Source organism: Melospiza melodia, chromosome 9, assembly GCF_035770615.1.
Source record: "Melospiza melodia melodia isolate bMelMel2 chromosome 9, bMelMel2.pri, whole genome shotgun sequence".
Lineage (NCBI taxonomy): Eukaryota > Metazoa > Chordata > Aves > Passeriformes > Passerellidae > Melospiza > Melospiza melodia.
The window spans coordinates 2,886,958-2,911,649 of NC_086202.1; the positions used below are offsets into that span (position 1 = coordinate 2,886,958).

A 24,692-nucleotide genomic window follows, 5' to 3' on the forward strand; every position below is an offset into this window, starting at 1 on the left:
CAGATGGAAAAGAAGGAAATGAGCCATTTGTTTGAAAGAAAAATTGATGGTGAAGCAAGATTCTGAACCTGGGTCTTGTGCACAGCAATGCAGCATCCATAACTGGGGACATTATTGTGCTCCATGAGAAGAAGTTTCAGCTTTAGGAATTCTCTGAGAGATGATTTTGTCTTGTAACAGCCTGTTCTATTCTGCAGCTGCTTTTTTAACTTTGCAACTTTACCAACATCCATTGACTGTCAAATAAGTACCACTGTGAACTCATGAATAAACATAGTTGTCATTTCCATATTAAGAGGGCCTTCAGCTGAAAAGAATCCATTTGTGCCACTGCAATATCTTAATTATTTACTGTGTTATATTGTAATTAATTGTGGTTTGCTCTCTCAAAACTCCATATTCTGTAGATCTCATGGGTTTTGGAAGCAATGCACTAATATTGAAGTCATAATCAACACTGCTTCTAAATATTCATGCCAATAAATGACTCCCATGTGTTTGCTGAGTGCCAAGGATAGTCTGAAGCATTTATTTAGCATTCTAGTGGGATCTGGTTTCTGCAGAGTTCACAGAGATGCAGAATTTCAATGCTGTTGCTGAGAAAGCACGTTTGGATTCTCACGAGCAGGACACTTTGGATAGAGCAATGGTATCTCACTCCCAGCCTGTGCTCAGTAAAGCCTCAGAGCACTGGGGACTTCTCAGCTATTTCTCATTTGAACAATTTTGTTTAGTCTATGACAGCCTCCCAATAATTTTGCTTTTTAACAAACATCTCTAATTTTTCAAACAATTTGGAAATCACTGCATTCCATGGACGGGGATGCTCTGTCTGTCACAGAGGCTCCACTGGGGCTCTGCTGCAGCAATCACAAATTCAGACACATTTCTCAATAAATCAATTAAACACTAGAATCCTAAAATGATTCTAGCTGCAATTGGCTGACACAAATCTCCAGAAAAGCATCTTGAGTGTATGGAGGAACAGCTGATTTATGGAGCTACTGTTGGAATTTCAAACAAGGAAATGCTGTCGCGCAACCCAGTGAGTTTGTTTAATGAAATGTAAGTTAAATGTAAACAGTTTTAAAATATATTTGAGCTGAGTCTTTTGAATCACGAGTAGCCAGCATATTGCAAACTGTGCTTTCTCCTTGGGAGTGCAGTTTCCAGAGCCTGTGTAGGTGCATTGTCCCTTCCTGCAAGTCTTTAGGCCTTCATTGCTCCAGACCCCCTCTCACAGCTCACCCAAAATTTATTTGGTTTACCTTTGGATGCTTGAGATGAAAAAGAACTGGGGTTTTATAAGCAGGGGAAAGGCAGTGTGAAGATTGCACGCAGTCATGATGGTGCTTGAAAATGCAATCCAGATGTCCTGATCCATGCTGGAGTGCAACTGGGATTTCTGTGAGCTCTGTTGCTGGTGTCTTGTTTAGATAGTTCTCTTAAATACTTGTATATGCATAAATACTTTATCTGTTGTCACAGATACTTGATAATACTGTTGAACATATTTTTATTTATATTGCACATTTTTTGCACTTGACAATCCTTATGTGTCCCTTTCAACTCAGGATATTCTATGCCCTTAATTCTACAACACCACTTCTTCTTTCTTTTAGGATGAAACTTAATTATGCCTTATGAAAAGCTTGAAATACATCTTAAAAATTCGAAATACATCTTAAAAATTTGAAATACAAATTTGAAATACAAATTTGAAATAAAAATTTGAAATAAAAATTTGAAATCTTGGATATTGGGAAATAATTGTTCCCTGTGAGGGTGCTGAAGGACAATGGAAGGTGTCCCTGCCCATGGGATCTAAATGGTTCTTAAGAGCCCTTCCAACCCAAACCTTCCTTTGATTCCATGATGTGTCCATTTCCCTGGCAGAGCAGGGTGCAGGATGATGGGCTCTGGGTTTGGACTCAGCCAATTCTGTTTTCCTTTTTCAGAACCACCCAGCACTGCTGCAGTTTGTAATTCAAGCTGAAAATAAACATCTGGTCATCAATCTGGAGAGGAATGAGTAAGTACCCTGCTGCATGGTCACTTTGTACTCTTGGAGGAAGGTTATAATTTTAAAATTGATGGTTTAAAATTAACCTGGGGCCAGTTTTGCTACTGGTCCCCTATAAAGAGTCCCCTAGCAAGAGAGTTTTGTTCCAGTTTGGATTATGGGTATTTGTGCATTGCTGATAGAGCAAGAATCTCTATAGTTGTGTGCATTTATGTGGGGATGAAAATGGACATGTTGTCTCTCAGGGTTTTCCTGTGTATTTCTTTTGGATTTGTCCTCCTTTCCTGTGGCAAGGCCTTTTATTTATAGTAATCTGGAATATCCTACAGTCTCTGGAATTTTTTGGGGAGGACTCATGCCTCCTAATGCTGTCTGCAGCCATGATCTGCTCTATCAGGGGTCCATCAGGGGTGAAGAGTCAATAATTGGGAATTAAGCCCTGCTGGAATGTTAAATGGAGCTCTCTGGGTTTGCTGGCAAGGGGCTGATGATGGGATGGTTGTGCTGTTCCTGCAGCCCAGGACCAATGCTGGGCTTGAGCATCTTGAGCCTGTGTTTGTGTGCACCTTTTTCCATGTGCTCTTGGCAAATCCTGCTCATGTCCATGAGATTTCAGAGAGGGATCAGGGACTGCTGTAGATGTGATCCCATGGGCAGAGTTGGTAAAAACCAAAACCATACAAGAATGAAATCACTGCTCTGGAAGTCCATGACAAATGGAAAAAGTCATCAAATCGTCGTCTACCCTGCAAGTAGACAAGTTCTGTTTTCCCCTGAGAGAATCTCAAGGATATATGGTGGGAATCCAGATCAGGACAACTGTGTGCTGTTTGTCAAAGGCAAACCAAAGATCATTCTCAACCCAGGGAAAACCTTTTATAACAGTTCCCAAGGATCTGTGAGTTCTGCAGGTTCCCCTGCTGGGGAATCAAAGCCACAAAGGTATTTTTTTTCAGTTTAATAGAGAGAGCGTGGATGTGAGCGATGCAGTTGGATGTGTTAGGAGGAAGGAATGTGCTTGTGAAAGCAAATGTCCAGGGGAGGCTGGGGATGGACAACATCAATGGAAAACCATGGGGCACCTCTTTAGTCCTCTGGAGTAAAACAGTGCAAGATGCTTTTTATTCCCAGTCATTTGGATGAACCCCAATGTTACCCAGCTGTGATGAATTCCAGTTCACTTTATTATTCAACACTGAGCCCAGATCTTGAGCTTCCTTTATGTTATTTTTAATGCCCCTTAGCTGTTGGAAACCTGTCCTTGAAGGGTGTGTGGATCCCCCATGCACAGGTTGCTGTGTTCCAGTAAGTAGAGGAGAATTTAATTCCTTTAGTAAACAGGGATTTCACTTTATATTCTCTTAATCTTTGTCGAAGGGTGTGCCTTCCTGCAGGAATGGGAAGTATGCAGCGATTGAGGAAACTATTTACATTCCATGTCAGCGATTAAAAGAACATAAAAACATAAAAAAACCATAAAACTGCTAATACAGGCTTTGCTGAACATACCAAACTCTCTTTTACCTGTAATAAAGTCAGATTTAGGAGACTGTAGGATGCAATCTCCACCTCTTTTAGAAGCAGGACAGGAAAATGCAATAAATTACCTCCACAGGCGTCTGTGTGACTGCATGGATTTGGAGATGTTGAGATCTGCTCCTGAAGAAATGCATTTATCAATGATTATTTTTCAGTTGGGGTAAACTGGAATCGTTTTTTAGTTTGGTGGATTGTCCAGCTGAAGGTTTGCATTCTGGAAGAGCTGTGTGTGGTGTTGACAACATGAGGTTCCTCATCCCAGCAGGAACTTTGAGGCAGTGTTGGGGAATGGAACAATCAGCCTTGCCTGGGTTTGGCATTTGTAGCACACGAGGCAGTTCACAGATCCCAAACCACAGGGAAAAAGTTGGTCAGGATCTTGCAAAATCATTTTGCTCTTTTCTGACTTAGATTTTCCTAAGAGATTATGGTCTGGGTGTTGCAAGTCCATGCAGGAGTTTTCTCAGCGTGTGCATGTGTAGGTCAGTTTTTGTTTCTGTAAATCACACCAGGCACTGCTCTGCAGGACTGGGCTGTGCTTCCCAGGGAAAACAGTGCCAAGCTCTTTCTGCTTGTCTGTGGAAGTTGTGGTTGTGTTTCTTCTGTTTGTAGTGCTGGTGTTGTCACTGGCACGGGAGGTGATGGGGCAGGAACATCCTGCTGCTTCCAGGGACTCTGCAGGGGCATGGAGTGGGAAATAATGCCCAGGAGAGAAATGAGAGCCTGCATTTCTGCAGAGCAAACCTCTGATGGCAGCAGGCCAGGCTGGCCCTGTGGGTTCTGGACTCCAGAGGTGGGAAAAGCTCATCAAAAACCTGGGGAAGGGAGCAGCATTCCCATCCCTGTGTCCTGGGAATCTCCAAGGATGCAGATGAGCCCCTGCTCCCTCTTTCTGATATTGCTGTGGAACATGGAGGTCAGGTGCAAGCATTGAGCCATTACTCACCTGCTGCAGGTAGTAATGGAGAGAGAAACACAGACACCTTGTCTGGAGTAGAAAGTGGCAGCACACGAAGCTCTGAGATGTGTGCTGTTATCTTTCTGTGGTTTCATGTAAGCATTGGAGAATGGTGGGGGTGGAGGTGCATGGAACCCCTAAATTACATAATTTCTGCATTGGGTCATGCAAAAAAAAACCTGGATGTGATTTTCCATGATTGGGAGGAACAGCTGCTTTGAGTAGTCTTGACATTAAACTCCATTTATTGAAAACCTTAGAGATTTTCCAAACCTTGAGTTAAGTTTCAAAACACGATTCAGATGCATTAGACAACCCCAAGTGGGGAGCAACGTGTGAAACCATCTGTTATCTGTGGAAATACTGAATGTCAGTTTGGTGTTTTCTGCTATTTAGACCCATCAAAATGTGTTCATATGTACTGGGGAAGATGTTCTGAGTGACTTCTGGAAGAGTTACTGGTACCTGACTTGGCAGCCTAGGGTTTGAAATCTCAATGGCAAAATCTCGATGGCTTGCAGCTGTTGAGATTACTTCTGTGGATATTCATTAAATACTTTGGTGATTAATTTCCAGGCACTGCCCATTTGTAATTGCAACCCCAAAATTATTTTGTGCTGGATTCAATTTGTCACAGGCAGAAAACCTGCGAGCGAGCTCACGTTGCAAGTACATTCCTTACCATGATTTAGCTGCAAAAGATGATTGCACTCTTGAGAACCTTCAGCTCTGTAGTGCCTTAAATGTTTTAGAAACACTTGTCATATGGAGAGATTTCCAGAATCAGCAAAGCATCCATCAGCTGCAAAATAAACCACTTTTTGGAGCAGCTGGCCGGGCTGGGGTGCATTACATGTGTAATACTGATGCTCTGCTGGTGTGCAAGGGACAGTAATGTATGCACTCAGAAATCCCTTGGAAGTTGATTGCAGCATGTGGGTCTTGGAGGGAAGCAGTTCACGGCTGTGTCAGTGAAACAGAGCCCCTGTAAGATTAAATCTGAGCTGGAGAGTGGAACAGTCTGTGGCTACTGACTGTTTGTCTGGGACTGGAAACGTTTTGCACTCTGTCAGGGCCAGGTCTGTACGCAGCAAAGCTCCTCAGTGTTCTTTTAACTTCAAACATGTGAGTGACCCAGGTGAAGGCAGAGGAGTTGCTGATTTTCAAAGCTAATTTCATGCTTACATGATCTGCTGACAAAGGTCATAATTATGAATGTCAGAGCAATGTAACTGTGAACAGATGCTGGGGAACTTTCCCAGTGCTGACTCCTGTGGGTACCTGAGGCTGGGGATGTCACAGAAGGATGAAATGCTGAGATAAGCTGAGGGCATATGAGGGTGAGTATGAAGGGAGAATAGCTTTGTCCCTGAGGACGTCAAGAACACCCCAGGTGTGTCCTGGACAGTTTCCTTCTGCCAGGATTTCATTGTCCAGCTTTGCAGAAGGAGCAGTGAGGGTGACATCAGTGTGCTTGTGGCTGCTGGGCCACTGGCAGTATCCATTGGAACACAGCAATGGAAAGAAAAAGCTGCAATGTTTTAGAGGAGCTGGGTTCACTCTTCATTTCCCCATCATTTTATGCTCCTTTTTGTCAGGTTTATAGCCCAGCCTTAACAAAGCAATATAAAAAAGGCAATATATGAGGTTACGTTGCTGCCTTTTATTCCCTCTGTAAAAATTCTTCCATTTTATCAGGAGACAAAATCCAACTCAGGCCACGGTATAAGCCTCCCTCTTATCCTACAAAACCCTTAACGTCCCAGAGAACTCCAGAGGTTTAGGTCATCTCTGATTGTCCCCCTTGCACATTTTCCACATCTTCATGGAGGCCCAGCACCCAGGATGGGTTGGGATGTGTTGGAGGTCACTCTGAAAGATTTTCCCTGGGATTGAGAAGGTTCCAGCAGAATTCCCTGAGCTGGAAATCAGGCAGTAACCATCTTCATGCACAGTGCTGCCATGACCAGCTCCAGTGAGGCCTCAGAGTTCAGCAATGTTTTGTTTTCCCTTTTTGGTTAAAAGAAAAGAAGTCATTGTCTCCTCTTTTGTGCCCGACCTCCCTGAATGGGAGCACTGATTGGTGTGCAAGTGACATTGGAGCTGGATTAATTTAGCAGGGAAACAACCCATTCCCAGTGCCAAAGGAAAGAGCTGACTGGATTTGTTAATGAACTGACATGCTTCTATAGAATCAATGGCTGGAAATACAGAGAGAGAAACACATCTAAACAAACCAACCCCAAACAGAGAGCTGGGACCTGTCAGAATATACTTGCTATTATAATTCTGTGCTGTGTCTTAGCCAAAAACCTGTGACCTCAGCCTGGTTTATCTGCAAGTGCTGGAGCTGGCAGCTGTACTGCAGCATTTCAGCCTCAGCTGACAGTTGGGATTTCACCAGAATTGAAGTAAAAACTTTCACTTTCCTCGATGGACCAGTTTTTCTCCTTCTGCAATGGCACCATGGCAGTCAGGTGGTCTAAACCACACCAAAATATGGCAATTCAGCTGCCAGAGCCACAGTAAATTGGGATCAGTCTGTGGCTCTAAGGTACAGGTATTTCCCAGAGGTTTATGGTTTAAAAATGAAATATTTAGCGTGGGCATTAAGAAACACAAAGGTTTTTTCTATGTTTTTTTAGCAATGGCCGTTGAGGTTGTGTGGTCAGGGCTACCTCTGGCTGTGTCATTTTGGAGTGAAAGAGTTCAGCACCATCAAGAGAGAAACTGCTGCTTTCTTGGTCTGTTTTTTATCTTAGGATCATAGAAATCTTGGGTTGACAGGGACCTTAAAGATCACCTAGTTCCAGCCCCCACAAACATGAGTTCTCCATAAGGAGTTCCACTCCTCACATGAATACCCCAAAAGAAAGGAACAGTGAAAGAAGATATTTATATGCTGATATAACATGAGGATAAAAAGACTCAGAAATACAAATTCTGCGACATTTTTGTGGCTGTCATAAAGTCTGTCAAGGTCAATCTTCTCTTCCAGTGCCTACAAAACAGGAGGATAATGGGGCTGTGCCAAATTCCCTGGAGAGAAGAGAGGGCTGTGTCCTACTCAAATCCTATACCCTGCTTTTGGGGGCACACTTGGGGTCAGGGGAGTCAGTGCTGCTCCATCCCCACTCTGCAGCCTGAGCAGGAGGGAAGGACTGAGGGATCCAACCCTTTTCTCTGGGAAAACTGAGCTGTGGGAAGTTTCACACACACATTTGTGTGTGTTCTGCAGAACTACAGACCTCGTTCACACAGCAAACAGGATCAGTCTGGTGGGTGGGACAGGTGCTGGTTTCTCTGCACAAGTGTTTTCCTGAGTTTCTAGAGTGTCATCAGCTGGAAGCTTTAAGCCAAGGGAACCCAAGGATTTTTACTTTTTCACTCTGTGAGAACAATCCTGAGCTGTCCCTTCTAATTAAAGATACAACAGTAATAGGCAATTGTTAATAAATTGAATATAGAATCAGCCTGCTTTAGGTGGCACTCTCAGAATACATTGCAGCAGTAGACTCCAGTGTTTTCTGAGCTGTGTTTTAACCTCCCTTTGGTGTGCAGAATGTGAGGTTTTCAGCACTTCCCTTTGCTGTGGCTCAGCAGAGAGGTGGGGAGGAGAGCTGGCTGTGGGGAAGGAGCAGGAATGTTGTTCCCTCCCTCAGCCCCAGCGCCGTGACAGCGAGCACGGGCAACGTGCAATCCTCCAGGAGAGAAAATTCATAACAGGGGGGGAGACAGGAGATAAAAACCTTCTGGAAAGCTGGTGATGTGCTGCTGATAGTGCAGCCCACGTGGCAAGGAGCGCTGGTGTCCCAGCTCCTGTGCAGGCTGGCAGGGAGGGGATGGGAGCGGCCGGCTGGAGCCAGCCGTGCCTCACAAACCTCCCGAGGCCTCCTCACATGGCTTTTCTGTCTGCTCCTTGGGCAGGTTTCAGAATCCTTCTAGCTGTTGGTTTTTTTGTTTGTCTTTTTCTTTTTTTTTTTTTTTTTTTTTAAATTTGTTCCTGACAAGAGTGAGCAGTGAGGGGTAAATGCTGAGCTCTGCTCTGCAGCCTCACTGCCCTGGCAGACCTGGGGTGTTTGAGCTCCTTCTCACAACACCTGCACAGAGACCAGGCCACACCCAGGAGGGTTCTCCTGACTTCTAAAAGCATTTATAGATATTGTTTTCTGGCTTCAGAACCACAGGGAGGGCTTAAATAAGTTTTAGCATCACAGTTGAGGATGGGCAGGCCCTGGATCCCTGGCAGTGCCCAAGGCCATGTTGGACATTGGGGCTTGGAGCACCCTGGGATGGTGGAAGGTGTCCCTGCCATGGCAAGGGGAGGAATGAGGTGATCTTTAAGATCCCTTCCAACCAAAACCATTCCATGATTTTATGATTAATGGAATTTTCCCTCCCCTGAGTTTGCCCCCTGGGATTTTAGCTGGAGGTTGGATGTAGCAGAAGGGAGATAAGAGGAGCAGGAGGAGGAAGACCTGGCAATGTGTGTCCATGTCAGAACAAACTGGGAAGAGATATCACAGCAGAAAAAAAATTCACAAAGCAGGATGTAAGATTTAAGATTCTTTTTATCATGTCTTTCATTCTAATACTTGAGATTCATGTCCTCAATTTTTTTCTGCTTTGCCACAAGTTTTTTAAAAAAACCAACAAACCAACCAAAAGCAAACCCCTGATAGTATAGTCGCAGTCATGCTTAAATCCTCAGGTTTGGCAGCTTTGCCATGCTGTGGTCATGGAGTTTAGATAAAAGCCTTCCCCTCACATCTGCCCCACATGATTTGTGTTTTGAGGTCCTGGGATAAGGTTCTTCTAAGTCTACATCCCTGCAGGGTTAGAAGAAGTAATTTGTATCACAAACTGAGTGTAGGGATTTTTTTAAGGGGCTAAGGAGACACTGGTCATGCTGTTCTCATAGGATTTCATACCTCACTTTCCTTTAAAGATCTCAGTCAGGAACTGAGTGTAGGAGCTCCCACCTGAATGTTCATCTAGCCTGTCTCTCTGTTATATTATTTTTCTTTCTTCCTTCTTTCATTTTTTCTTCTTTATTTTCTCTTTTTTCCCCCGTTTCCAAGCTCCCTTATGAGGGATTTCCAGGTGTGTATGAATTTCCATAGGCACAGCAGGGCAGCCTTCAGCATTTCAAGCATTTCTTCCCTGCCAGGGCTGCAGGGAAGGTGGCCAAAGTGCACAGACCCCTCTCTAAAAACCTCGGGGTTCTCCTCTGCCACAAAATCCATGGAAAGAGGAGGGAAAGCAGGGGAAGGGAGGAATGTGTGTCCACAGCAGAGTGTGATTCCTGGATGTTTCTCTGGGCAGGATCCGATTCAACATCCCTGATGTAAGAGCTCCTTTTCCATTTCTCATGTGTGACTCAGGCTGCAGGCATGTCTGCAGAGCTGCTGCTGCTACAGCTGCCTCTCTGCACCTACCTCTGCCTCTTCAAAAACGAAAAAGGGCAAGGAAAAGATAGAATTTAAAAAAATTAGGGAAGAAAGAGAGAAAAAGGCAGGTGAAAGGTATTTGAGGACAAGATTTTTCTGTGTCTGGGGCTGAATTCAGAGGAGAAGCAGACGCTTTGCTGGACGCTGAATTTGAGACTCTTTCCAGAAAATGTCAGTTCCTTTCCAAGTGACAGAGCAGTTTCTCAGGGCTCCAAGGATGGCAGGAGGTGCTGCTGGAGGAATGCAAACCCATCCCTGCCTGCAAAGTGTGCGGCTCCAGGAGGTGCTCGTGCCCTGTCCCAGCCAACCCACCTCCCACAGCCCCACAGGGAAGGAGGGATCCCCACATTTATTCGTCTCATTTCCTCCCAGCAGAGCCTCAGGGATGAATTTGTTCACATTTTGAGAGCCTCGAGGATGAATTTGTTCACATTTTGAAGAAGAAAAGCAGCAAAGTGTTGCGATATCAGCCAAGAGGGCTGATGCAAAAAGCAGAGTCTATATGAAGAGTGAGGAGGAAATACATATATGGAAACATAAGCTTGGCAAGAGGGTGCTATTTTCCCCCCTTCTTTGATGTCTGGCCTCAGTAATCCAGACAGATTCCTTCAAGAAATGGGTCCAATTTATTCCTCTGCTTTTATCTTTCTACCTGCTCCTCATTCATTTGAAGTAGCTGTGAAAAGTGCCTGGCTGTGTGTGGAAGGGTGCCTTTTGTAGGAATGAGGGAATTTGAGAACACTGGAATGAGCCCACAGAATGGGACTATTCCTGGCAATTTGTGCTTCCCAGTGCTCCCAGAGCTTGCCTGTTCATCTCCCCACATATCTGCAGGCTCTTGGTGTTGCTCAGTCCAGGAAAAGCTCAGTGTCCCCTTCCTATCTGATGCTCTTCCTTTCCCTAAGGAAAACAAGGGTTATGTTCAGTTTCAGCCCCAGTCAGGCCTCAGTTTCAATGCAGTCTTCCTCATGTTACATATTTTATCTGCCCAGCATATTCTGTTACAGATTATGTATTAAAAGGTCATGTTTTATTACAGTTTTTTCCCTGTAAAAGGAAAGAATAAGAAGATGTATCTCCTGTGCTCTGATAATAAAGCACGTAAACTTTTGGCTTCAGAAAAGCTGCATGTGACATTTAGGAATAAAAAAGCAAGCTCCATCACCAAATTAATCAGGAATACTTACATACAGCCCACTCTGACTTCAGGGGAATGGCTTCCCATTCACATCAGAAATGAATTTGAATGTTAGTTTTACTCTGGATATTAGATAAAGAAAAAAAAAATACACAACTGGATGTGAATTAGGAAATGGAAGCAGAAATATTTTTTCAATTTATCCTGAAAACCATGGAAATGACAGTTTTTCTTTACAAAACACACAGCCCCTCAAATGCAGCTTAGAACCTGTCAGGTGTGCCTCGTGCTGCCGTGGTTTGCAGACAGCTTCTGCCTTTTCTCCTCAGCACTGGGCCTTGCTTGCACTTTGTGCCCTCCATCCCTCTCCCCCTCCCAAGCCACTGGTGAAGCAGACTCCACATCCCACCCCCCAACCCAAACCCATTTATTCCTGCTCTAATTGAACACCAAGGCAGTAAATGCCTTATCAGTTTTGAAACAGCGGGCTGGATAATTCCAAGCAGATGTCTCCCTCTCCTCAATCACAACATCAGCTCTGTCTTGGTCACTCTTGATTAGCTGATTCTTACATAATGAGGAGCTGCAGTTAATGGCCACTTCTCTGTGGGCTGAACTTGCTGAAAAGAGCAGCTTTGCCCCTGGAGAACAAGAGGCTGATGAGGCAGTGAAATCAAGCTCAATGGAATGAGGCTGCATTATGAGTCATTAGGAGGGATGACGCTCTGGGAACAGATGAAATATCCCTGATGGAGACCAGTTGTAAAAGCACAACTCAGTGCTTAACAAATGTGTTGGGGTGACTCAGAAATCCAGGGGCCACATTTGTCTCTGGGCAATGTTTCCTGTGCTGGATGTGTCTGGCCTTTGAACGGGACACCCTTGCACTCGCTGCATGAAAGATGACTCTACCATCAATATAAAAATAAGAGTGGTCAGACCCCTTGAATTTGGCTGAAAAATGGGCAGATCTCCCATAAAGTTCCTGTTAGGTGTAGTATAATTTGACTAAATTTAAAACTCATCTAGTTGAAGACTGGATTGTTGGAAGCTACAACAGTTCCCCAAGTTCCACAGACCAGTTAACAAGTTCCACAGACCCCTTTAATAGCTTTCCATTGGACAAATAAAAATCTGACCTAGGAAAAAGCAGGGATTCTTGCTACACAAGGAATGAAAAATTGTAATTTTGCTACATAAGCAGCAAAAAAAACCCCCAAATACAAATAAATAATATCACATTATTCATCTGGGTGATAGTGTTGAGGTAGAAGTGATTGCAACAGAAACGCTTCTAAACCAAAAATATTTGGGGAGGAGAGGAGGGGATGTGCTAGAAAGATTTAATTGTTTTATTAGAGAACTGGGTAGCTATTAGTGTCTTCTGAAAACAAAGCAGTCAGGAGCAAATAGCTGCTGTTTTCACTTGCTTTTGGGTTGGATTAATACAGTTTTTGTTCACAGAGGAGCTGATGATTTTAATCATCATTAAAATCTTCCTCACTTTGTTTTGTGAATGCAAATTGTGGCAAATTAATGTCTTTCCAAAGGATTCTGTGGATATTGTGGGTAATGGATAAATGCAGGGCATGCATTTGACTTCCCTTGAGCTCAGAGGCCTGGTGATTTGATATAGAGACCTTTTTAAAAGGAAAACAAAGCCAGTTCTTGTTAAGATATTTTTACTTGGTAGCACCTGTTTGATCTTGTTAAATAGAAAATGCTGTTATTTTCCAAAGAAGAATATGGATTTTTATACTAATTTAGAGGAGTATCCATCAAAACTGTAGCATGTCCTTGGGAAGAGTTGTGGGTGTCTCAGTGTAAAGATGGGTTTGTGTAGATGAATTTGCCCAACTGTCCTGCAAGAATCCAGCATTTTCCCTGAGCTTAGCAATTCCTGGAAGAAAAATACTCAGCATTGTCTGGGCTGCATCAGAGGAACTGCTTTATTTTGGATTTTCCTTGATGTGAATTCATCTGCTTCATTCCCACACCCCCTAATAATTTAATTCAGATCAATGGTGCAATCCTTCTTGCTGCAGCACAGCTGGCATGGTTATGCACCAAAACCTCTGAGTAACAACAGGGAGAGACAACACTTGCACCTTCTTTTCCTTCCAGAGCTGGTGCCACCAGCCCCAGGGGCAGCATCAGGGTCCCCCCAGAGAGCCCCAAGGTGTTGGGTCACCAGCAGCAAAAAAGAGCCAGCAGCAAATATATATATATATTTTTTTATAAGTAATGAATTCACTTAGTAGGAAAAGGCAGGGTAGAGAATGAATTGTTTAACAGATTAATGTGATTGTCTTTTATATTTTATAAACCTCTTAATTCCCTGGTGTGCTGAGCCAGGTTTTGTTTATGTACATGGAAACACGAAATCTTTTCCAGTCCCTGTGCAAATAACACAGAATTGGACTTCATTACATTGGCTAATTTAACAAGTCCTGGGAGGCTTTTTGTTACTGGGGAATCAAGGAGGAGCCACGAGCCCAGAAGTGCTGCAGCAGCACAATCTCTTGGAGTGAAATAATCTGCCTTTCCTTTCAGACATCTCCAGGAGGCCTTTGCCTTGGAGGCCTGAGCTCAAAGATTTGGGGCAAAACCCCAACTTTTCCTCTGGGCTACCTGGGCAGGCAGGAGCTTGATGGCAATCTCCTGCTGCAACACACTCCTAATGAATTATTAATTCATTACTTATAAAAAAAAATAGATACTTGCTGCAGTGCTGGCCCCCAACACCTTGGGGCTCTCTCATGCTGCCACTGGGCTGGCATCAGCCTGGAAGAAAAAGAAGATGTAATTATTATCTCTCCCTATTATTCAGAGGTTTTGGTGCATAACTCATATTGGTTCCTCAACAGAGAGTTGGAAGCACCCAGTTTTAGTGAGACTCTGAGCTTTAATGAAGGATTTGGAGATCTTTTCTTTATAATGAAAAGCATTAAAATTCTCAGACTGGGAATTTATTTCTCTCTCCTAACTAGTGGATAATCGTGGTGCTGAGAAGCAGGGCATTTAAAACTGCTGATATGATTGCTGCTGTGCCAGTTAAACAGAACTAATGCAAGCATTGCATAAATATTTTCATAGCTTTTTACTGTATTTCTTTAGAAAATGTTTAAAGAGCCACCTAATGTCAGGCAGAGATACTTCCTGAGTAAACCCTTGTTAATTCTCTTTTAATGGCTTTATTAGCATTGTGTAATTGAATATTGATACATTTAGCAGCCCTTTAAGCATCCGGTTTTATTGAGGTGTTGCACTCACATATTGATAAGTAGCACAACGTTAGAGCACTGATTAATGGCATCTTTGCTTAGTTCTCTTTGAACTGGTTCAACATGAAAGATGAGGCATAGGTGCAGGAGAGCTGTCGTTTTTATCATCTTGATGCATTTTATATGCATAGTTTGTACCACTTAATTGAGCTTCATTTTGATTCCCAGTCTGCCCAGTTAGTACAAGTATGATCACACTGCCAGAGATGGGGGAGTCTAAATTTTTTACTCTCTGAAATGTTGTCTTTTATCTGTTCTCTTATGAATAATTTACTTGTTGGTACAGCTTCAGAAGTGAATCCTGTTCTGAAAAAACATATATATATTACTGGGAAAAGCAAGGATTACAGTGATATTAGCTTTCTCCTTGGAAACTCTCCTCACAATATCAGAAATCTGCAGAGGAGGATGCCTTGTCTTGTGCTCCTGGGCTTAATTGCAGAGGTTTTTCTGCTTTCCTTCCATCAAAGCTCTGGCATTACCATTCATATTTAATCATAGCATGGCTGCTTTTCTCATCTCCAGTGTTCCCCTTTGCTTTTTTATGCATATTTTTTACACAGTTCAAGCAGGGTGAAAATTTATCCAAGAGCAGAGGGAGCATGGAAGATCATGTAGTGTCTGCAAACCACATCTCCAGGGCTTTTTCCAGTGCTGGAATTTGCATATGAGCTGAGGTGAATTTTCTAGGTCTTCCTATGTTTATTCTGAACTATTGTTAAGACAATTGGAAAGGAAAAAAAAACCCTCTTTTGTTGGTTTCTGCAGAATCCTTTTATTAGCGGTTGTGGTGTGGTCAGGCTCTGCTCCCAGGGAGCAGGGACAGGATGAGAGGAAAAGGCCTCGGGCTGGGCCAGGGCAGGCTCAGGTTGGACATCAGGAGGAATTTCTTCCTTGAAAGTGTGGCTTGACATTGGAAGGGGCTGGCCAGAGAGGTGTCCAAGGGACACCTGGATGTGGTGGCAGAGACAAGATGCTGACATAAGACACACACACACATTGAAATCATCTGTGGAAAACCTGCCTTGGCCAGCGGGGTTGCACAGGAGCTGCTGCAAATGGGAGCAGAGTGATTGTGGTGAGCCCTGGAAGTCAGGAGATCATTTATGCACCCAGCTGGATGCTGAAACCTGCTCTGGTTTTCACTCCTGGAGGGATCCTGAGATCAGAATTTATCAGGGAGGGATTATTGGAATGCAGAGATAAGGAAAAATAAAGATAATACCTCAGTCTGAGCAGAATATGAACGTCAGGGATTGATAGGGCTAAAGCAGCATTACTTTAACCTGGCAGCTGCACACCTGCTATGAGGTTGAGTGCCCAGCTGGGATTGGAAGAGGAGGTTGGGAAGCTGTCTTTCCCTTCAGGAAATGAAGTCAGGAAACTGATATGATATGATGATTCCTGACTAAAAATGGTACAGGAGGCTTGGGTTGGGTCATGGGAATACATTCCTCATGTAAGGGCATCTTAATTTGCAAAGTTGTGTTAATGTCAGTGATGAGCAATTCCTGTGGCTTCTCCATGTCAGTTTTTTCTGTTCTCTAAATAAAAAGTTGTTTTGGAAGAAGAGTAAGCAGGGAGGAAGACAACAGGTAGAAATGGGAGAGACCAAACTGATCACAGGAGAGATTCATTGCTTTCAAAGTTTGTGGTAAAGGGAAAACTACTGGAAAATACAGCATAAAAGAGAATTAAACAAAGCCACTGGTGTGCTTCATTCCTGACAGAATTCCCCAAAGGGAAAGACATTTCCAAGGATCCAGGGGCAGCCACAGATGCTCTGGGCAACCTGTGCCAGGGCCTCCCCACCCTCACAGGGAGGAATTTATTGCTCATCTCTAATTAAAATCTACCCTCTTTCAGTGGCAAATGGACAATGGTGTTGGGTTGAAATTTGGTCAGGGAAAAACAGGAAATGTGAGTCTTAGAAAGAGGTGTAGGATGTGATTTAAGTTTAAAATTAGCTCACTTTGGAGCTTGGATACCATTGTGCTTTTTATCAGCTGTGTATGTTTGGTTCAGAGGGGAATGGGAACTGCACCCAGGCATGCTTAGAGAAGAACAAATGTTCTATATTCAGATATTTTAGTAAAAGTCAATTCTCATATATTTCCATGTATTACTCATGTCATTGCATGAATCATTGCGAAAGATATGGAGAGGAGAATAAAAAAAAAAGTCCAATTGGGAAGGCCTGGTATTTTTCATACATTGCCAGTTATGACATTTAATCTTAATTGTGTCTGAATTTGACTGATTTTCCAATTGCCTGAGTTTAGCAAGAGTTATGTTGTTGCTAGGACACAGAGACTTCATGTGATACAACTGTCATCAACCTAAAAGAATTACTTTAAAGACTGAATCTTAGATTTGCACTCACAAGTATATTTTGAACAGTGCAATCCTAATGCAGAAGGACCACAACATCCTTAGTCTAGATAAAGTCATTGAGCAGTGGTTAAGAAATGTCTCATTTTTTAATCTGCCTGTGGATAAATGGGAAAGAGGAGTGTGTCCACCCTTGTGGTCATTTCCTGTGGTTCCTTAGTCATGGTTTGTTTGGCCTTTTCATGGTCTCAGTGGTGAATTTGGTCTGTTTTGGTTTTGTTCTGTTCCATGAGGTGTCCCTGCCCTGTCCATTTCTGCCACTGGTTTGCTGCCTCCTCTTGAAAATAAATAATTTATTTTTGGGCACAGTCAGAACTCCTGGGTTGTATTTTACACAGTATTTTATTGTGCATCCCCTCCATTTCATTGTGCACCTCTGACTGTCATGGCCTTGGGGAATTCAGTCCTTGTGTTCATGTGTGAACCATCCATGCAGCAATTCCAGCTCAGTTTCATACTGGTGACTTCCCAGGCCACCCCTGGGATGTTTTTATGGAAAGGTTTGAGGCTGTGGGGTTTGTGAATCAGCTGAGTGCCTTGAGCAGCAGCAGCACCTCCATTTCTGACCCTGCCAGCCCTAAAGGTCCTCAGCAGGATTTCTGTAATGATGTAGAGTAAGAGCTGCGGGGTCCTTGGCAGGTGTGATTCATGTCCCCAAAGCCACCCAAGCTCTGCAGGAGGCTGAGATGGAGAATTGCTTCCCCTAAATGTAGTAAATGAACCAAATGCTAATTGGGTTGAGCTTTTTATAACTGTGAGCCAGCTCTTACAGCAGGTCACAGCCCTGGGTGCATTGCAATACCCAAAACCTTGTCCTGGGTGTCATGAAAGGTCCATGTTTAATCCTGAGAGATAACTGGCATGGAAATGGACTCATTAAGGCTCAGCTGTTGCTTAGGAATCTTCCAAATTATGGCCATGTTTGGGTTCCAGTGAGTCCACACCACAGGATCCACTCAGCCACATTTATTATCTCTACATGGTCAGAAAATCTGTAGGATGGCAGGAGTGGAGCTGGGGAATCCTTTGGTTTCTTGCTCTTCTGTTCTGCAGACACATTTCTGCACAAAGGCAGTAGAATTTTTTTTTTTTTTTTTTGAGAGAATACTTTGCAGGAAAACATTGTAATTTTTTTTGGTGAAGGATTGTAGAGACTGGCATAACAAAAATGGGATTTCTGGACAAAACCCTCAAGCTAACAATTATTCAAAGTGCAGGGTATGGTGCTCCAAAATAATCACAATTTTGAACTGAGTATGGAATTATTAAGGTTGGAAAGTCCTCCAAGATCATCAAGTCCAACCATTAAGGCCACCAATAACCCATGTCCCCAAGCACACAAATGAGAGATCCATTTAGACCACGCTGAAACATTTAATTCCCCAACTCTATAGAGAATTTTATTTTCATAACTAAAACTTTTGCTGAATATCAACTTTTTTTTGGTTGGAACTTCATATTTCAGCACAGGAACGTGGTGCAAGGCCAAGGCCACTGCAGGGTGTGATGAGCACAGTTGGAATGTGATTCATCTCCTGAGTTCATGATAAACTGAAAGAAGTTTGAAATTTATGAGAGCAGAAGACAATGAGGATTTTACTAGGGCCATTTAGGACTGTCATTTGCATGAAATTAAAGATGGTCCCTTATAAATTTATGTATGAAATTCTGACAATCCACATCATTTTGGAGACAGAGATTTAGAGGGTGATACTGGAATAACATTTTGTAGATATATTGCTAGATCAAAGTCTGTTGATATTAATATGAAATTTCAGTTTTCTTTATCTTTTACAAGGAACTTTTTTTTTTGGCCCTGAGGAGTCTCCAGTAATCAGTGGTTCAGCAGGATTTTAGCAGGCCTAGGGAAGGGTAGAACCCTCTTTTCACACACTTTGCTGCTGGATATCTTTAAATATTTTCTCCAAAAGGGCACTTTTGAGGTGAGAATTCAGTGCAGGCAATAAAAAAACCTCCTTTATCCAATGTGGAAGCTCAGTGTGGCCAAACCCTGACAGTTCATGGTGTCCAGAGAAGCTCATGTGCTCTGAGGGTGGAGTGGGATGTAGGTCAGATACAAATTCAGATGCCAGGGAAGAATGTGAGCAGGGATGTTGTAGGCCAGAAAAACAGAGATGGATGATGTTCTGCTGGAGAAATATGCTCATGTTATCACCCTTGGCTACCAATACTGATTTAGCTTGGGGTTTGGATTAATTGCTACAAATTGTGGGGGTTTGTGCTCACCAGAAAGTGCTTTATTATCACAAATACAGCTGACATCATGCAGCTGCCAGCACCATTTTTTTAAAAAATAAATTCCATCCTCTTACTTCTTCTGTGTTTTAATGTTTGCATCAGCTTGCCAGGATATCAGATTATCTTCCCCAAGTGTCTGTGGCCATTGACCTGGTCATATCTGAAGATTTTACATTCTGACCTGGTCAGCAAAATGTGTTCCAGACCTCCAGTTTCACTGCTTATCTCTATAGTTACAGAATGTATCTCTAATGAATCATTTCCAGAACATCTGGATGGCTGTGGATAATGATATCCAACTGGAATTTATCTGGTGCTTAAATTTATGATTAATATTTTATCTATATGGTCATGGAATCACAGAATGGTTTGAGTTAGAGGAGACCTTGAAGCTCATCTCATCCCACCCCTCTGCCAAGGGTCCAGGTTGCTCATGTGTAGAAATGTTGTTTCAGTAAAATCCTTTTTATTTATTTACAAAATACCTGTTTATCCTGATAGAAGCAGAGGATTTCCTCTGTAAAACAGAGGTGGGTGAGTGAGTACAGATATCTCCAGATATTTGGCCAGCCAGCTGTTCCCAGCTGTGAGATCAGCTGCTGATGGAGGGTTCTGGGACAGTGGCAGTTCCTTTATCTCTCCTGCTTGTCCTCCTGTGGCCCAGCAGAGTTCTGTGCCTCCCAGGCTTGTATTCTGAATGTTTTGGGATTATTATGAGGTTCTGGGAATTCCATTAACCCCAGAATCACAGAGGAGTGAACATTTACTACCAGGTGATTCCTCCTACTCCTTTGCAAACTATTAATGTCAGGAAATTTTATCAAGCAACACCATAATTAGGTCATTTGAGGATGGAAATACAAAGATCAGGGACCTAGAGTACTGGGTGAGCTTTTGTGACCTATTTAAATGATCTCTAAGCATAAAAAGATAAAGCTCCATTAAAATAAAGTTACAGTCCATTTTTAATAAGTGTCTTACCTGCTGGATAGAAAATATTCCCTTCTCAGGTGCAAATTATCTATAGATGGTGCTTTAAAAATACTTTCAATATTAATATTTTGGGTTTTTAACTTGGCTTGATCTTAATTTTTCAGATTACCTTTTAAAACCTCATGTATTACGAGCAAACACGTACACCTGATTGACATTCCACTATGGTTTAGTTAATGATGTCAACACAGGAAGATAAAACAGAATAAACATTAATTTATTTTTGTGTCCATGCAAGCCCTGTGTAGTGCAGTGACTGATTTCTTCAGGGAAAAAATATCTTTGACCATAGTGTTGGATCAGGTCCCTGCAATCTGTCCAAGTCAAGCTTTCAATATAATTTTCAAGCATGTTTCTTTGAAGAAAGTATTTGACCTAGTAAACCATCATCTTTCACTGTCACAATTATGATTCCCTTGGGAATTAGCCATGTTTATCCAATTTCACATGTTCTGTTGTGCTATTCCTCACTGTTGGGAAGCTGATGCTTTGGAAATGCAGTTCTGGAAGGGAATTATGTGACCTTGAAGGACAGACGTGCAGTTTTTATCTACTTGCTCTTTTTCCAGTTTATATCTACCTGTTTCTCTCTCCAGTTTATATTTACCTGCTCTTTCTCCAGTTTATATTCATCTGCTTTTTGTCCAGTTTCTATTTACCTGTTTCTTTCCCCAGTTTATATTTACCTGCTCTTCCTTCAGTTTATATCTACCAGTTATTTCCCCCATTTATATTTACTTGTTTCTTCCCCAGTTTATATTTACATGTTTCTTTCCCCAGTTTCTATTTACCAGTTCTTCCTCCCAGGTTATATTTACCTGCTTTTCCCCCAGTTTATATCTCCCTGCTCTGTCCTCAATTTCTATCTCCCAGTTCTTTCTCCAGTTTCTATTTACCAGTTCTTTCCCCAGTTTATATTTACCTGCTTGTCCTCCAGTTTATATTTACCTGTTCCTTTCCCCAGTTTATATCTCCCCTGTTCTTTTTCCAGTTTAGATTTACCAATTCTTTCTCCAGGGGATGTTTACCTGCTTTTCCCCCATTTTAGATTTAACCAGTTGTTTCTCCAGGTGATATTTACCAGTTCTTTCTCCTGTTTAGATTTACCAATTCTTTCTCCAGGTTACATTTACCTGTTTTTTTCCCAGTTTAGATTTACCAGTTCTTCCTCCAGTTTAGATTTACCAGTTCTTTCTCCAGGTTACATTTACCAGTTCTTTTTCTCCAGTTTAGATTTACCAGTTTGGGTTGCAGTGTTTGAGTTTGTTTGGGTGACACTGCTGGGCTCCCAGACATGGGGAAAAGGCTTGGAAGGAAATCCAGCAGGGGAACAACCAGCCTGGACCATCAGCTGTGAATCCCTTGATAGGAGATGAATAAATGGAGCCTCAGGGGCTGGGCTGGGAGGGGTGTGGGATCCAGGCACACTTTCTAGGCAAAAACAAACTCCATCTGTAAATGGGGCTGAGAAACCTCTGAGTCTGGGCAGGACAGCCTGTGTCCCCCCCGATTTGGGCTGGGAATTAAGGGTTGATCCTTTTAGGGACAGACAGGGAATTCTTGACACTTGTGTGTCCTCCAGCAGCGCTTACATCTGTGTGTGACTTGTCATAGTGACTGGGATATCTTAATCTAAACTCCATCAACACCGGGCTCTTTTGGGTTTGGTTTTTTTTAAAGGAAACTGGTTTCAGTGAGTTGGTTTGAAACACTGGGACAACAACAAAGTGTTTGCCATATATTAGCAAGTGTCACAGCTGAGATTTATGCTCTTAAAGGCTTTTCTACAAAAGGGAGCAAAACCCCAGCCTGGGCAGCAAAACTTCTCTGCTTTGCTTGTGGAGATTCAGAATTATTCCTCTTTCTCTGGGGATCACAAGGAATCAGTGACAGAATATAAAGGCTGTGCATGAGATTTTCCAGTACTGACCTACTTCTTCTCTCATTAAAATCACTGTGAGCCTTACCATTGACTTTGCAGGCAGAGGCAGGCCAATATTGTGTGCTAATGAAATTGCTTTCCAAAAAGCTTCTCCAGTAGTTGTGTCCAACTGTTCCAAGGCCTGGGTCACAATAGGATTTCAAAAGCACTGAGGAGACCATGAGCATTGTGAAACGTATTTCCTGGCCCTGGGTGGCTCAAATCTGTGTCTCACAGGCTGTGGCAGGAAGGAGAAACCACACAGAGGGCTCTTTCTGGAAGAATCTCTTTGTGCATTTGCCTTTGTGGTCTCCTCCTTCAGGTCTCCCCCATCTTGTGGAGGGCTGAATTACCCCAGTATGCAACACAGGGGTTGCATGATACAGGTACTGTCAGGGATTTCACTGCTTTGTTATTTCTATCCTGTGAGCTTTTAACATTTAGGATTTTTTTTTCCTTTTAATTCTTTGGTGATTTGCTCCATAGTTCAGCGTCTTAGACCATCTGGACACTCAAGAGCCCAGAGAGCTCTGCCAGAGGAGCCCAGACACAAAGGAAAAGCATTTCCCTTGGGTTTAAGGCATTCCCATGAGAAGGAGCTTTACCTGGGTCAGGTTTTTCCTCAGGGAAATGCTGAATAAGCATAACAGCCTAAATGGATGGAAGCCTGATTTTCCTCATATTAACGGCAGGATCAGAGCCAGGGATTTGGTTTGGGGCTAGAGGAACTGCAGGATGTAATGCCGAGACCAAAAGAAAAACAGGATTTTAAACTGTGTGCTTTAAAGTTAATGAATAGTTACACTGTCTGGAGCACCGTGCAGGAAATAAAAACTCTGGGCTTTTTTCAACTCGTTATTTCAGGGGATTTTCCATCTTTATTCCTTGCACAATTTAGCAGTCAGAGATCTACAAAAGGAAGATCTCAGCATTCAGATAATTTGAGGGAATCATTTTTTTTTTTTTTTCCCCCAAAGGAAAAATACGTTATCTATCCAAAAATCGCAGAGCTGAGGCTGTGCGAGGCTGCTACAGCAGCAGCATTGTGCCCTCCAGTGACAGGAGCTGCTACAGCAGCAGGAGTGACATTCTGCAGGCTCCCGGGGGACTCCTGCGCACGGGGATGCTCGGAAAGTTAATAGGAATTCATCAAAAAATGAACTTAATCCGGCCTAAGTGAAAATATCTACATTCCACCCTCCCCACTTTCCCTTCAGCAGATGCCTGCCTGCTTAATTTGCTCCTGATTTGCTGTAATCTCCCTACCCCTGGACATTCCCAGAATTGCTTTTGGCTTGTAGACTAAAACACACCAGAAAAGAATGCAGTCTCCACATCTGTAAGGAGCTGCCAGTTGTAATAATTTCGTGCTCTTTGATGGGTAGTCCTGCAGGAACAAGGAGCTTTGTGGTGCACAAAACCTTGATTTTGCAACTGGCTTCCGGAAGGAAAGCCACTGGTTTCGGGCAGGGTATGGGATTCAAAGGGAGAAATGATGAGGAGGACTCCATTGATATCAGAAGGCTAATTAATTACTTTATTATATTATACTATATTACATTATATTTAAATTGAATTTGTATGTTTAAATTGAATAAGCAATCAGCTTTACTTAATCGTTTAGAATTTTGTGATTGTTACTGGATAGTTTATATATATATATATATATATATATATATATATATGGATTTAATTGGTTAGTGAATTGAAATATTTATATTATAATTTAATTACTAATTTTCTTAGGTAAATAATTTCTTACAACGTGTTTTACTTGTGAATAATACCAGAGTAGTAAATGAGATAAGAATTGAGGTTTTTGTTCTGAGGTTCAGAGAATGTGAATCTCAGAAATATTCTTGGGAAGCTGTGCCTTGCTTTTGTCTATGAAGAGGAATGAGGCTACATGAGGGTGGTCAGCATCCTGCCCTTCACTGAGCTGGAATCACTCCAAGGGCTGGTCCTGGAGGGAAATCTTGTGAGAGAGGAAAAAGAACTTGGAAGTGGCCCTGGCCAGGCTGGACAGGGGTAGTGGAAGGTGTCCCTGCCATTGGATGACATTTAAAGGTCCCTTTCAACCCACACAATTCTATGTTTCTATTCTCTAATTGTATCTTGGTTTAGTTTTCCAGCTCTGGTGTGCCCTAAGGGCATCCCCAAAATGTGGGCAATCCAAAGGTCAAAAGAAATGTATTTCTGTAAAAATGTCATGATTGAAAACTGCGCCTTGCTCTTCTGCATGGAGAGGAGAAAACCCCTGACAGGTCAGAGCCAAACCGTCTTTTATTGTTTGAGGTGTGAGATTGATGCAAGGCTCCCCTGCCCTCCTTTTCTTGGGGACAATTAAGTGTGTGCAGAGAGAGAAAGAGAAATCCCCTGAGCTGGCAGGGTCAGCTTGGACACCAGCAGGAATTTCCCCATGGAAAAGGTGATTTGACATTGGCAGGGGCTGCCCAGGAGGGTTTGGGATCCCCATCCCTGGAGGTGGCCAAGGAAGGGCTGGAGGTGGCACTCAGTGGGGATTGGTGAGGATTGATCACAGATCCTTGATGATCTTGGAGATCTCCCCAGTGATTCTGTGATCCCAAAACAAAGAGGAAACCAAGAGAGGAGAATGAGGCCCACAAAGCTGAGGGAGAGCGGCCTCTCTGAGGAGCTGTGTTGTGCTGCTGGGGGTGCTGTGAGCAGAGGTTCAGGGCTGAGGAGCAGGAGTTCTCCTGGCACTGCTGAGGAGCC

At 42.9% G+C, this 24,692-nt stretch overlaps 1 protein-coding gene across 1 annotated transcript in view; it reads left to right on the plus strand.

Moving 5' to 3' along the window:
* The window catches only part of ADAM12 (ADAM metallopeptidase domain 12), a 187,604-nt gene that overhangs the window by 48,141 nt on the left and 114,771 nt on the right, over nucleotides 1–24,692 (plus strand). The window contains exon 3 of the mRNA XM_063162878.1: nucleotides 1,959–2,032. Within this exon, the coding sequence (XP_063018948.1) occupies nucleotides 1,959–2,032 (74 nt within the window). The remainder of the gene's footprint in view (nucleotides 1–1,958; nucleotides 2,033–24,692) is intronic.